A 12,380-nucleotide genomic window follows, 5' to 3' on the forward strand; every position below is an offset into this window, starting at 1 on the left:
AGCGGTGCCCACACACCAAGCATACTGCCTGGCACACAGTAAATGCTCATTAAATATTTGTGAGGTACATGGGCTAGGAAATGTAGTAGACAGCTGATGAAGCTTTTCTCCCACTGTTCCCCTAGTTGGATCATCCATAGTCAACTGATTATGAACCCTGAGGTCCAAGTTCTGCCCTCCCCCTTCACTCTCCCCACAAGTGGGCGGGACAATCCTCCCAGGACTTCAGCACAGTTGGACAGGGGTGGGCAGGGAGAGGTAGGGGCACTCAGAGATCCAGCAGGTGCTACACCATGAGTGTCTCTGTGCTGAGCCCCAGCAGACTCCTGGGTGGTGTCTCCGGGATCCTCCAAGTGGCCTCCCTGCTCATTCTGCTTCTGCTGCTGATCAAGGCCGCTCAGCTCTACCTGCACAGGCAGTGGCTGCTCAAAGCCTTCCAGCAGTTCCCGTGCTCTCCCTCCCACTGGCTCTTCGGGCACAAACAGGAGGTAAGGAGGAACTCAATGGGGGAGTGGGAGGGCAAAGAGGGATGGGGCTCTGAGACCCTGGTCACAAAATCCATAGAGAAAAGCCTTGTTTTGTAACAAACGTGAGGCCTCAAAGGAACACCCAGCCTACCTCTCTGGTGTCAGCTTGTCCCAGTCATGACGAGCTCACTTGTCCCATGAAGCCCATCCTGCTGGTCCTCAGCTCTATACCCATGCCCTCCTTCTGTAGATATCAAGTGTGTCTTGGCAGTCCTGCACGTGGAGGGCAATGCCTGATTGTCTCCAGGCTGATTACCCCATGAGCCTTGGCTTTTCTCAAAGAACAAGGCTTCTAGATGCTCCCTGCCCAGTCACTCAATGCCATCCCCTCTGCCTGGCCCTGCATTTGCCTGGGAGCACAGACACCCATCTGAGGAATCCGTGCAGTGAGGAGTTCATGGTCTGTGAAGAATACAGGCAGGAATTTGAGAAGGTGCCAGACTGTAGGAAAAGAGCTCACTCTGCTGGGGTGGATATCCGAGGCAGAGATCTGCTGGTGTAGGGAACCAACTGGCTAAGTAAGTTTCCCCAAGACTCACGGAATTTCCACAACACGTGATTTAGGACCTGAAAACCTGACAATTGTGGGTACACATGAAGGGGGCAGCCTGCACAATGTTCTCCAGGTGAGGAGACTGGTGTCTGAGTTGCACATTGAACAGTGTCTGTTGACCTCCTGGCTCTCCTCCCACACACCCGGACTGTGAGCTCCCTGGATGTGAGCATGTCATCCCCTCCCTGTGCCCCAGCAATCAGCAAAATCCTGGCACACCTTGATGGTCAGCTCAGGTGTGTAGAGCAAGCTTGTCCAACCCATGCCCCATGGGACTGCGTGTAGCTCAGGATGGCTTTGAAGGTGGCCCAACACAAATTCATAAACTTTCTTAAAACATTATGAGATTATTTTGCAATTTGTTTGAGCTCATCAGCTATCATTAGTGTTAGTGTATTTTATGTTTGGCCAAAGACAATTCTTTTTCTTCCAATGTGGCCTAGGAAAGCCAAAAGATTAGACATGCCAAGTGTAGAGGAACAGAGGAAAAAGAGAAAGGAGCAGCAAGAGGGCTGAGGAGGGACACAGCCCATCCCCTGTGCACTACTATCCCTGCATGGGGAGGGGGGCAGGTAGGAACAGAGCAAGGTAAGGGGCTGCATGGAGAGGGACTCACCAAGGTGCTATGAATTGAACATACTTAAGTGGAGATAGAGGTTGCAGGGAGCTGAGGCCTGTTGTTTCTCAGTAAAGGAGGCAACATAGTTCTCAGCAGAGCAGAACCAATGTGGGGACCTGACAGTGTTCAAGCCCTATATGGACTGGTCCCAATACCACTCTGCCTTCTTTCCCATTCTCCTCCTTCACCATATGTTACTCACTACCTCACTACCTGCCTATGCATTTCAACCTCTAGGCCTCTGATCACACTGTGCTTGCTACCTGGAATTATCTTCTCACTCATATCTATCTGTCAAGGCCCAGCACCAAGCTACCTCCTTCAAGAAGGCCTCCTGGGCCTCCCAGTAGTGAAGGGCCAACTCGTTTTTCTATGGGCTATCCTTCTTAAGAGGCCAGAGCAGTGTTAACTTGACTCGGTTATTTTTCTGCAGTGTCATAAGTGTGGGCTTCTTCTGGGAGAGACCATCTCAGATTTATCTTTGTAACCCAATAGTCCCTCAGTAGATGATGACTCAATGAGTGAGGAAGAGTTTTCTAATGTTCAGTTCTGAGTTAGGTCCCTCTTCAAAGCTTCCCCAGATGCTTATCCTTCCTTTCATCTCATGTCCATTATCCCCTACTGCACAGCCTCTAATCTTCCTTACCCCCCAACTAGACTGAAAATTCCACACAGATAAGGACCACAGCTGTGTCCTAATGCAGTGCCTGAACCACACTGGGCACATAGTGTGTGCGCAGTAAGCGTGTGCCGAATGAAGGAGCCTGTCCCACAGTAGGGCAAACTACCTCAGAGCTGGCGAATATGATTGTCAGAAGGAGGTGGGCAGACATTAGATACTTATGTGGTAGACAGTTGCTTTGAGTTACTAGAAGCAGTTGTAATAAAGAAGAGTTGGCTACATGGAACATCACTAGGACGCAATGTCTATGAGGGTTCCAGATGAGATTAAAGCAAAGCTGAGTCTTGGAAGCTGAGGAGAGCTGGCTGCTCTGTGGCAGAGGGGAAGGGCATTTACGGTAGAGAAAAGAGCAAGTGCCAGGGCCCAGAAGAGTGAGCAGGTGTGTGAATCAGCAGCAGTGGTGGCATTGGCATTGGAGCTGAAACAAACAGGTGATGATGGAATTGCCAGCAGGGCTGGAGGCAAGAAAAGAGAAGTTGAAGCCAGAAAGCCAAGGGCTTTGTGATCCACATCGAAGAGTTTAGAAAGATGACTGCAGGCAGCAGGGAGCTCATAATTCATTGATAAATGAAAATACAAATAAGAAACTCAAATCTCAAAATTATAGTCCAACACCAGCACCATATGCATATACCCAGACTCCATTCCATAAATCTGCATATTTTCAACATGTAGAATACTATTATGCACACAATTTTATAGTTAGTCTTTTTTTGCTTAGCCATACACATCCCAAATGCTATTTTATCTTAACAAATATTTACCATATATGCTGGGATAATATTGAAAATATAACAAGTATGATTATATAAATATATTGTGTAATTTTAAATGTTTGCATTAATTCATTTTATTCTCTAAATATACTAAATCATTTTACAAATCTACTTATCAAGTAATATGAGTTATGCACATAGCCCATGGAAAACGTTGTATTTATGACTTCCAGAGATTGTACACAACATGAAGACAATGGCTGACTTAAATTTCTGCTGGCAGTATTGAGTGAGGGCTCATAGCACTTGGCCTAATGTCAAGTCCTAGGAAAAGAGCAAGAATCTGGATCACAGCTGAGGTCATCAGAAACAGATCTAAATCCCTAACCTCTGCTACATGGCTCCTGTGGTTGTCCTGCCCTTCACTCTTGCTGCAAAGACTAGAAGTAAATGAAAGTGTTCATCTGTCTACCCTCGTTGACAGTTCCAACAGGACCAGGAGCTACAAAGGATTCGGAAATGGGTGGAGATGTTCCCAAGTGCCTGTCCTCTTTGGCTATGGGGAGGCAAAGCTCGTGTCCAGCTCCATGACCCTGACTATATGAAGGTGATTCTGGGGAGATCAGGTGAGATAGAACTCCCATCCCAACTGCAATGTCTCTTCCCTCTTGACACATGCCCCTGGGTCATGTGTTAAAATTCCAGAAGAGAATGGCTGTTCAAACATCAATATCTGAAACCTCTCCCATGCATCCACCAAGCCCACCATGCCCAGGCTGTAGTCAAGAATATTTACTGAATAGTGAATGTTTAAAACAGTATGTGGGGCTGAATTTTCTATTCTTTTTTCCATTTCTCTATTAAGAAAATTAAGATTGTAAATTGCCCCAGATCTGTAAAACAAATTTCATACTCACATTGACTTGGGTTTCGAAGCTCTAATTGTTGCCTGTCCTGGTATGCAGGTGACTAGGAAAACATCAATGTAGAAAATCCCATGGCTCCGTATTATTCATTGTCATAGAAGACCTAGCCTATGTGTCTCACTAGGAAGTTCACCTTCCTAGCCCTCTGGGTGTTTTCCTGACGGAACACTGAGTCTGTCTTCCTGAGCTCACACTGACCTTCAGGACAGAAATAGAAGTGGATGGGAGTCAAGTAGGAGGTGACATGGGTCAAACTGCCAACTGACAGACACCAAGAACTGATGGCTGCCTCTGAGACTGCCTTGCTTAGTAGCTCCTAGTTTCCTATAAAGCCCTTTCTTACCTTTCAGACCCGAAATCCCAAGATCCCTACAGATTCCTCGCTCCATGGATTGGTATGTGTGCAAACTAGGACTGCAGCCCACTCCCTAGTTAGGTTTGAGTTATTTCTTTGGCTCACAGAAAACAACAGATTAGGGGCCATCCCCAAATCAAGCCTCATTTCCTTCTTCTAACAAGACCCTCACCCCTTCCTAATGCTGGTGCAAACCTTCCTGAGGCTCAGCTTCTTCCATTTCATGTCTCAGTTCTCTCCAGACATCCTTGGCCTCACGTTTATTTTACATCTGCCCACAACCCTTTTAAACCTTTATCTCACAGCTCACATCATAATCACATGGATGTAGCAGCTCAATCAGAAAATTCACATGCCTGAAACATGCCTCCTTTTCCTGCATTTGCCCATGATGTGGCTTCTTCTGGATAGTTCTCTCCCCAAGAAGCCACCTTTCTCCCTCCCAAATTGTCACCAGTCATCCCTAGGTCTGTGCAGCCCCCGACACACACACATACACACATTCATGTCTACCTTAGGGTACGGCTTGCTCCTGTTGAATGGGCAGACATGGTTCCAGCACCGACGGATGCTGACCCCAGCCTTCCACTATGACATCCTGAAGGCCTACGTGGCGCTCATGGCCGACTCTGTACGAGTGATGCTGGTGAGTCCATGTCTCTCTGCTCTCCCCACACCCACGCACAGCACACACTCTCACGAACTCCACTCTCAACCCTGTGTCCCACAGGCGGCTGTAGACATAGACACATGGAACAACACTCTCATGTCATTGCTGTGAGAGTAGAGGGTTCCCCAGAGTTGTATAAAGTAGGAGAACACCCAGGCATCAGGTCAGATCCACACTTTGTTCCCCACCATAGGAATAGAGATTCGTGGTGAACACAAGGCCCTTCTCCTCCCACTTTGAAACCTTCAGCACAAGGGACCGGAGGAGTGTGCAATCTTGTTGGACAGCAGGACTTCCTATGCTGGCTGGCCTGGGCAATGGCAGCTTCAGTGGCAGCATGGACAGGCCAAGATGTCACTCACCCGGGCTCTAGCCTGTGGCCCCAGGTTTCTGCATGGATTTAAACCACCCTTGGAAGGAAATGAACACCAGGTCTATGTTCTCAGAGCAATATCTGCCATAGCATCATCTCCCATCAGGACTCTGATTTCTCACCCAACTGTGCCCAGCAAATTTTCTTGGATGGAAAAGAATTGAAGTCTCTGTTTTCTCTACAACAGAAAGCCCATACTAGCCCCTTAAGCTATCTTTGGCACTGAAACTTTCCTACTAGTCCCTCAGAACTAGCTCAGCTCTCAGAACACTGAAGAGTCCCCCATTATTTATCCCAGAACAACAATAACAACAAAATTTTCACAACCATATGTCCTAACTGAATCTCAAAATTCAATACTTAATCCATGCTATTGTGAGAGGATCTGTTTAATGTTGTATTAAAAGTGCATGAGAATTAGGGGTCAGTTTACCAACACTGGCTTTACAGTCCCAGTTTCTACAACGCATCTGCTCTGTAAAGGGAGGAATCCCAACCAAGATATCTGCAAGCTACAGGAAAAAACAAGATATCTGCAGGTACAGGAAAAAGCCAGGCCTTATTAGCAAAGCACTTCTTGGAGATTAAGAAGGTTCATGCCCCCTCCCACCACAGGACAAATGGGAAAAGCTCCTTGGCCAGGATTCCCCTCTGGAGGTCTTTCAGCACGTCTCCTTGATGACCCTGGACACCATCATGAAGTGTGCCTTCAGCCACCAGGGCAGCATCCAGGTGGACAGGTCAGTGCTAACCCTCCAGTTGCAGGGCCCTTGTTCTTATCAAGCGGAGTGCACATACCTGAGGGGCAGGTGGGGGAGCGTGAAGGCTCACCTCCACACAAAGGAAGAGTCAGTCTCTGACCAAACTCTAATTCCAGTCCAGACCAAACAAAGTCCCAGGAACAGATGCCTAATTCCTAGCACAGGTGGACCCTGGTTGTTCATACCATCTGATAAAGGCCAAAGGATAATAGGGCTGTAAGACAGAAGAAACATTGCCTCAAGGCTGCTTGTCCCCATTATCTGAGGCTGCCTCCTCTCAGACCCCATTCTACTTCCGGGTAATGGGCCCACCCCTACTATGGTCTCTTCTTCATACTCTCCCTCAGGGATTCTCAGTCCTACATCCAGGCCATTAGTGACCTGAACAACCTGACTTTTTCCCGAGCGCGGAATGCCTTTCACCAGAATGACACTATCTACAGCCTGACCTCTACTGGCCGCTGGACACACCGCGCCTGCCAGCTCGCCCATCAGCACACAGGTTCTGTCTCTTCCTCTTGTCTCCCGGCCTTTCCCAGGCACAGTGGAAGAACCTGCCCTGACTCCTCAGGCAGAAAAGGCCCCTAGGAACCCTGCAGAAGCCAGAACACATTCAGTCTGGGGAATTCCCTTGCTCAGGGGCTGGGAGCCGAGATGTGAGGGGCCAGGTTCTGTGCCTTAGTTTATCAATGTCCCCACATGGAAGTAACTGAATGAGACCCTGTCCAAACAGCATTCAAACGGGGCCTCCATGAACTGTGCCACTGGAGGAAGGGGTGCCCTGCCTCACACAGTACTAGAGCTTCCACCCCTGACCCTGCACCCACACTCACATTCATCCTGAGATCTACCAGACACCCACATGGGGGCACTTGGGCAGCTAGGCCTCCTGGGGGCTGCTGATGGTCTCAGCTCTGCCTGGTAACCATTGTTCTGGTACAGACCAAGTGATCCAACTGAGGAAGGCTCAACTACAGAAGGAGGGGGAGCTGGAGAAGGTCAAGAGGAAGAAGCACTTGGATTTCCTGGACATCCTCCTCTTGGCCAAAGTGAGTATGTGTAGGAAAGGCCTGAGTCTTTGCCCAGAAGTACAGAGCAAGTACAGCCCTGCACTTTCACCACGGTCTTCCCAGATGGAGAATGGGAGCATCTTGTCAGACAAGGACCTCCGTGCCGAAGTGGACACATTCATGTTCGAGGGCCACGACACCACAGCCAGTGGGATCTCCTGGATTCTGTATGCTCTGGCCACACACCCCAAGCATCAGGAGAGGTGCCGGGAAGAGATCCATGGCCTCCTGGGTGATGGAGCCTCCATCACCTGGTGAGTGAGGGCTCAAAAGATGGGGTTCCATGCCTTCTCTACAGGGGAAGCCCCTGGTCTGCCCGGGCCTTGCTGATGTTCAGGATGGGCTTGTTTCAGGAACCACCTGGACCAGATGCCCTATACCACCATGTGCATTAAGGAGGCACTGAGACTCTACCCACCGGTGCCAGGCATTAGCAGAGAGCTCAGCACTCCCGTCACTTTCCCTGATGGGCGCTCCTTGCCCAAAGGTATGAACTTCCCCCACACTCTCACCTAAACTCTCCACAGGGACATGTGGTGGGTCAGAAATCCATGTGTGCTTCAGAGTTCTGCACATCTCTGGGTCTCCCTTTTGTATTAAAAAAATCAAAAACATACTTTGTATTTAGGATTAAGAATTTGAAATGTCTGGCCGAGAGCTTGAACCCACCAAAAGTTCAAGAAATAAATGTTAATCTCCGAATGTGGCCTTGGGTCAGTAACTCTAAAATTCTACTCCTTGAGATGTGCGGGGCTGGAAAGAGAATCAGACAAGGGCAGAGAGGGATGTGTTTCTTTCCTCATGGGGTCAGTGCAAAAGAGGCTGATCAGGAATCTCATTTCCCGGGTCAGCTGTTGTCCAGTCTCTGAGGAACTCTCAGGTTGATGGCAGAGAGCAGCTGATGACCAGATCTGGGGCCACCAAGGCGCAACCTCCCCGGTTCTGGTCCCAGTCCTGCCATAACCTAGTTGTGTGAACATAGATAAGACAATTGGTCTCTTTGAGACTCAGGTATCTCCCCTGAAAACTGAGAGCAAAAGAATGTCTTCCTTGGAGCGCTGTTGTATTGAGTGAGTTCATGTATATTCTCCAACGGACCTTGGAGGATATTTGATGAATGTGAAATGTCCCTGAACTTACTCTAAACAGTAATGCTCTGATTCTTTCTTGCTTCTCATTCCTGCATAAATGGTTGTCTATTCATCATCTGAACTCACATGCTTTGTCAGGCCTAACCCACCTGCATAATGGCAGAATCATCCCAGTCAAAGTGACAATTTGTGGAAAGTAGGCCTTTTGGGCCTTCTTTTGCCCCTGCTGGCTGAAGTACCAGGCCACCCCGGGAGAATGATCAGTCTTCTCTCTGTTTCCAACCTGCACCACAGGTATCACGGTCATGCTCTCCATTTATGGCCTTCACCACAACCCAAAAGTGTGGCCCAACCCAGAGGTATGTAGTCCCTGAGAGGAGGAAGTGGGGTGATCTCTCAAGACCAATACCTTCTCCTGCTTCCACCTCTGGGAGTCCTGTCCCCTCGTGGGTGGCAAGTAGGGGCTGGATCCTTACCTATCCTGGTTCTGGCGCTCTCTCTGCAGGTGTTTGACCCTTCCCGTTTTGCACCGGGTTCTGCTCAACACAGCCACGCTTTCCTGCCCTTCTCAGGAGGATCAAGGTGAGACGTCCTGTGTGGTAATTGGAAGAGAGAAATAAGGGAAGTCTCTGGTCAACCCTCTGATCTTTGAGAGCCAGATGTTCATATGTGGCGTCTTCAGATGTGCCCTTAGATGTTGGTACTTGTGGGAAAGTCAGGCACCTGGTGTGGGTGTCTCTGTACAAAAGGAAGGTGGCATTCCAGAGCACCCCATGGAGACTTTGCTCCCTCTGCTTCTTCAAATAGGCAGCCTGAATTCACTGTCAGTGCATGTTCCACCCTTCAGTATATTCACATATTTTCCTCACTTTAGGGATATGAATTATCAAAATTAGATATTCTCCAGTGAATTCAACTTCAGCTGTTTGCTTTTCTCAGTTATCACGAATAGTAAACAGTAGATTTCTCTCTCCCCACACATCCTTAATGCTGCACACAACCTTCCCTATTTAATTCACCAGTCTGCCATAGAGATGAATCATTGAAATTTTTGCGTCTGTTTCTAATACAGATGACCTGCAAGTCCTACCTTTCAAGCCACATAAGGGAGAGGTTAAGGTAGCCCTTTGAAGAAAGTTTTACAACAGTGTGTGTCATATCATACATTTTTCTGTCTTGCCCAATGAAATTTTTACCGTATTATATAGTGTTCACACATTTATGTCTATTTCCCCATTTGGCAAATCTGTACATACCTTGGGATCTTTATGCCATAGTCCTGTAATCCACTTAGCACAATATTGGCCGAAAACACAAAAATGTGAACAGTACACTGTCTTGGAGAGAAAAGCGCAATAATTATTATATAACGCACAACATTTGAAGACTTCTGGTATGTGAAAGATAAAACACACTTGAAATAGCTGTTGAGCTGGAGAGGAAAACTCCAGAATGGCTGCGGTGGAAATCATTGTGGCATCAGAAATTGTCCTGTGACATACAAACAGGCAAAAACAATATAAATTCTTAGTAGAAACAAAGTTTGTTCAAAGAAATAATTATGTGACTTCTTCAAATGGTGAGTTCACTTACACAGAACAGGCTTTAAGAAAAAGCTTCCTCCTGAAACTCCTTCTCCAGCACTGGTCTGTCTATCCCAGCATGAGAAAGTCTTCCTAAACATTGCCTGCAAATCATGTCGCTGCCACTAGAAAACCGGAGAGCATTCCTAAGCTCCATTTCTAGCTCAGAACTATATTTACTCTCAGTGTATTTCCTTCTATTTTATTCATTTTAAAACTTAAATAACATCATTCAAATATAAAAGTATTTCTTAAGCCTACCTCTGTGGGTCAAGTCCTGTGCAGCGTGATAAGAAAACAGAGATAAAAGGTACAAAAATGTGTTGTACAGAAATATATCCTGTGCTCCAGACACACATCATTCCATCATCCATCCTTTCACTCATTCACTCACTGAGTGGCTTGTCGAGTGTCCCTGTCCCTGGTGCTGTCTGAGACTGTGAGTGTTCATGGATAAATCACGAATGCTACCTGGGGGGCTGGGAGGGAGAGTCACAGCTGGCAGGGAGTGAGAGGCAGCTGGGCTCTGACTTTAGCCTTGAGGATGTGGCAGGCAAAGGTGAAGGGAGGACATTCTCAGCCATCTCCACATGAACAGGGCTAGGACGTGGGCTGGACAGGTAAAATGTGGGTGAGTTAACAGCCCACAGAGGGCTTGTCTGCCAACTGAGGCATTGGGATGCTGTCCCCTCTATGATGCAGAGCGCGGGAGGGTCTGAGCTGGGCTGTGGCTTCAGTGTGCAGGGAGGGGAAGCAGAAATCCAGAAAGTCCAGGTGAGAAGACTGAGGAAAGGCAAAGAAGGACGTTTCTGGGGTAGAATTAGAAGGCTACAGGGGCTGGTGGATGGAGGAGTGAGGTTAGACAGGAACCCGGACCCTGGAGTGGGAGGCAGGTGGGGCAACAGCTGAGGACCACCCACCCAGTTCCCCTCCAGGAAGCCTCCCATTGCCCTTCTGACTCCCTTAATCCACCCATCGGGGGCCCCCTATGAGGATTAATGTCCCCGTGCGTCCCACTACATGGGAAGCACCTGAGAGTGTGGCCCACCCTCACCCTACAGGACGTGAACTGACCTCCACACTGAAGAACAAGAAATGTTTGTGGAGGAGTGAACAAACCACTGATTAACCCTTTATCTATTCATGTGATTAGACTCTGCCTTAGAGCCCTGGCCCTGTCTTGATAGAGGGTTTCAGGCCTGCTGAGAGCAGAGGTAGAAGATGGAAGTTAGGAGCTAGCCCAGGAAGACGGCTCTGTCCAAGGTTTGGGATAGTGTGAAGCCAGGATGGGGTAGAAGTGTCCATGGGCTGTAAGTGTGCAGGGGCTGGACACATGAGGTTGGGCACTGAATGCCCAGCCCAGGGCTGGGGTCAGGGGCCAAAACCTGCTCAGATCAGAATGGAGCCTGAGGCCTCTTCTCAATTCATTGTCTCTGCCTGGCCCAGGAACTGCATCGGGAAACAATTTGCCATGAACGAGCTGAAGGTGGCCACGGCCCTGACCCTGCTCCGCTTCGAGCTGCTGCCTGACCCCACCAGGATCCCCATCCCCATGGCACGACTTGTGTTGAAGTCCAAAAATGGAATCCACCTGCGTCTCAGGAGGCTCCCTAACCCTTGTGAGGACAAGGACCAGCTTTGAGGGCCTCCACCTGCCATCCTGTCTTCCTGACCCCCGCTCCTGTCTCCTGTCTGTCTGCCCATATCCTGCTTTCTATCTGCCCACCTTCCCTTCTTCCCACCTGCCTGCTGTCCTGCCTCCTGTCCCTCAGTCTGCCTGCCCTTCTCTCTCTCACCTTTCTCCAGGCTCCCTACCTGCTTGTCTACCTGTCTCCTACCCACCTGTATCTCTTGTTGGGAGAAAAACTTGGTGTTGAGAGAAGCTGAGGCTTCTGCATGTCTGACATAATGTAAGAGTCTTGGAACATGTCGAGGGTCCAGTGTCTAAAACACCTTGTGGCCTTTGGAACACCACACTGTGTGCTAAAGGGTGGAAGGCTACCCTGACGCACCATCATCTAAGCCCAGGGCATAAAACCCCTCATGACTTGGAAAGAATCCAGGGCTCGTGGCTCTGGAATGTGTCTGGACCTGCTGGCTCCTTGCTTCTTGCTCTCCCAGGATCAATTGTATCTTGAGTTAAAAGAACCTGCTCTCCATTATCTCAAGTAGCAGAGCATATGCTAAACCGTCAGTTGTAAATCATGTGCTTAATGCAATGTGCTCTTTCGACCCCCACATTCTCACCACCTGTTTCTTGGTTCGATCACCAATAAATAGTCTGGGCTTCCAGAGCTCCGGGCCTTCACAGCCTCCATACTTAGCATTGGCAACCTGGACCCACTTTCTCTCTCCAACTGTCTTTTCTCATTCCTTTGACTCTGCCGGACTTTGTCACCCCCACGACCTGGTGTTGGCTCTGATCACTCCAACATCCCTGAATCTCCACTCACC

At 48.7% G+C, this 12,380-nt stretch overlaps 1 protein-coding gene across 2 annotated transcripts; it reads left to right on the plus strand.

Moving 5' to 3' along the window:
• The first annotated feature begins 246 nt into the window (after positions 1–246).
• On the plus strand, positions 247–11,643 carry LOC105494979 (cytochrome P450 4A11-like). 2 transcript variants are annotated; one of them, XM_071093561.1, is made up of 12 exons: positions 247–488; positions 3,582–3,723; positions 4,374–4,418; positions 4,897–5,024; positions 6,037–6,161; positions 6,530–6,684; positions 7,125–7,231; positions 7,316–7,506; positions 7,606–7,739; positions 8,638–8,702; positions 8,849–8,925; positions 11,373–11,643. In XM_071093561.1, exons 1-12 carry the CDS (start codon positions 294–296, stop codon positions 11,566–11,568), a joined length of 1,560 nt encoding a protein of 519 aa, XP_070949662.1. In that variant the 5' UTR covers positions 247–293; the 3' UTR covers positions 11,569–11,643. The 2 variants fall into 2 exon arrangements, with proteins under 2 accessions (XP_070949662.1, XP_070949666.1); XM_071093565.1 differs by lacking the exon at positions 4,374–4,418 and having other exon boundaries at positions 248–488.
• The last annotated feature ends 737 nt before the right edge of the window (positions 11,644–12,380 follow it).

The sequence above is a fragment of the Macaca nemestrina genome, chromosome 1, assembly GCF_043159975.1.
Source record: "Macaca nemestrina isolate mMacNem1 chromosome 1, mMacNem.hap1, whole genome shotgun sequence".
NCBI classification, from domain to species: domain Eukaryota; kingdom Metazoa; phylum Chordata; class Mammalia; order Primates; family Cercopithecidae; genus Macaca; species Macaca nemestrina.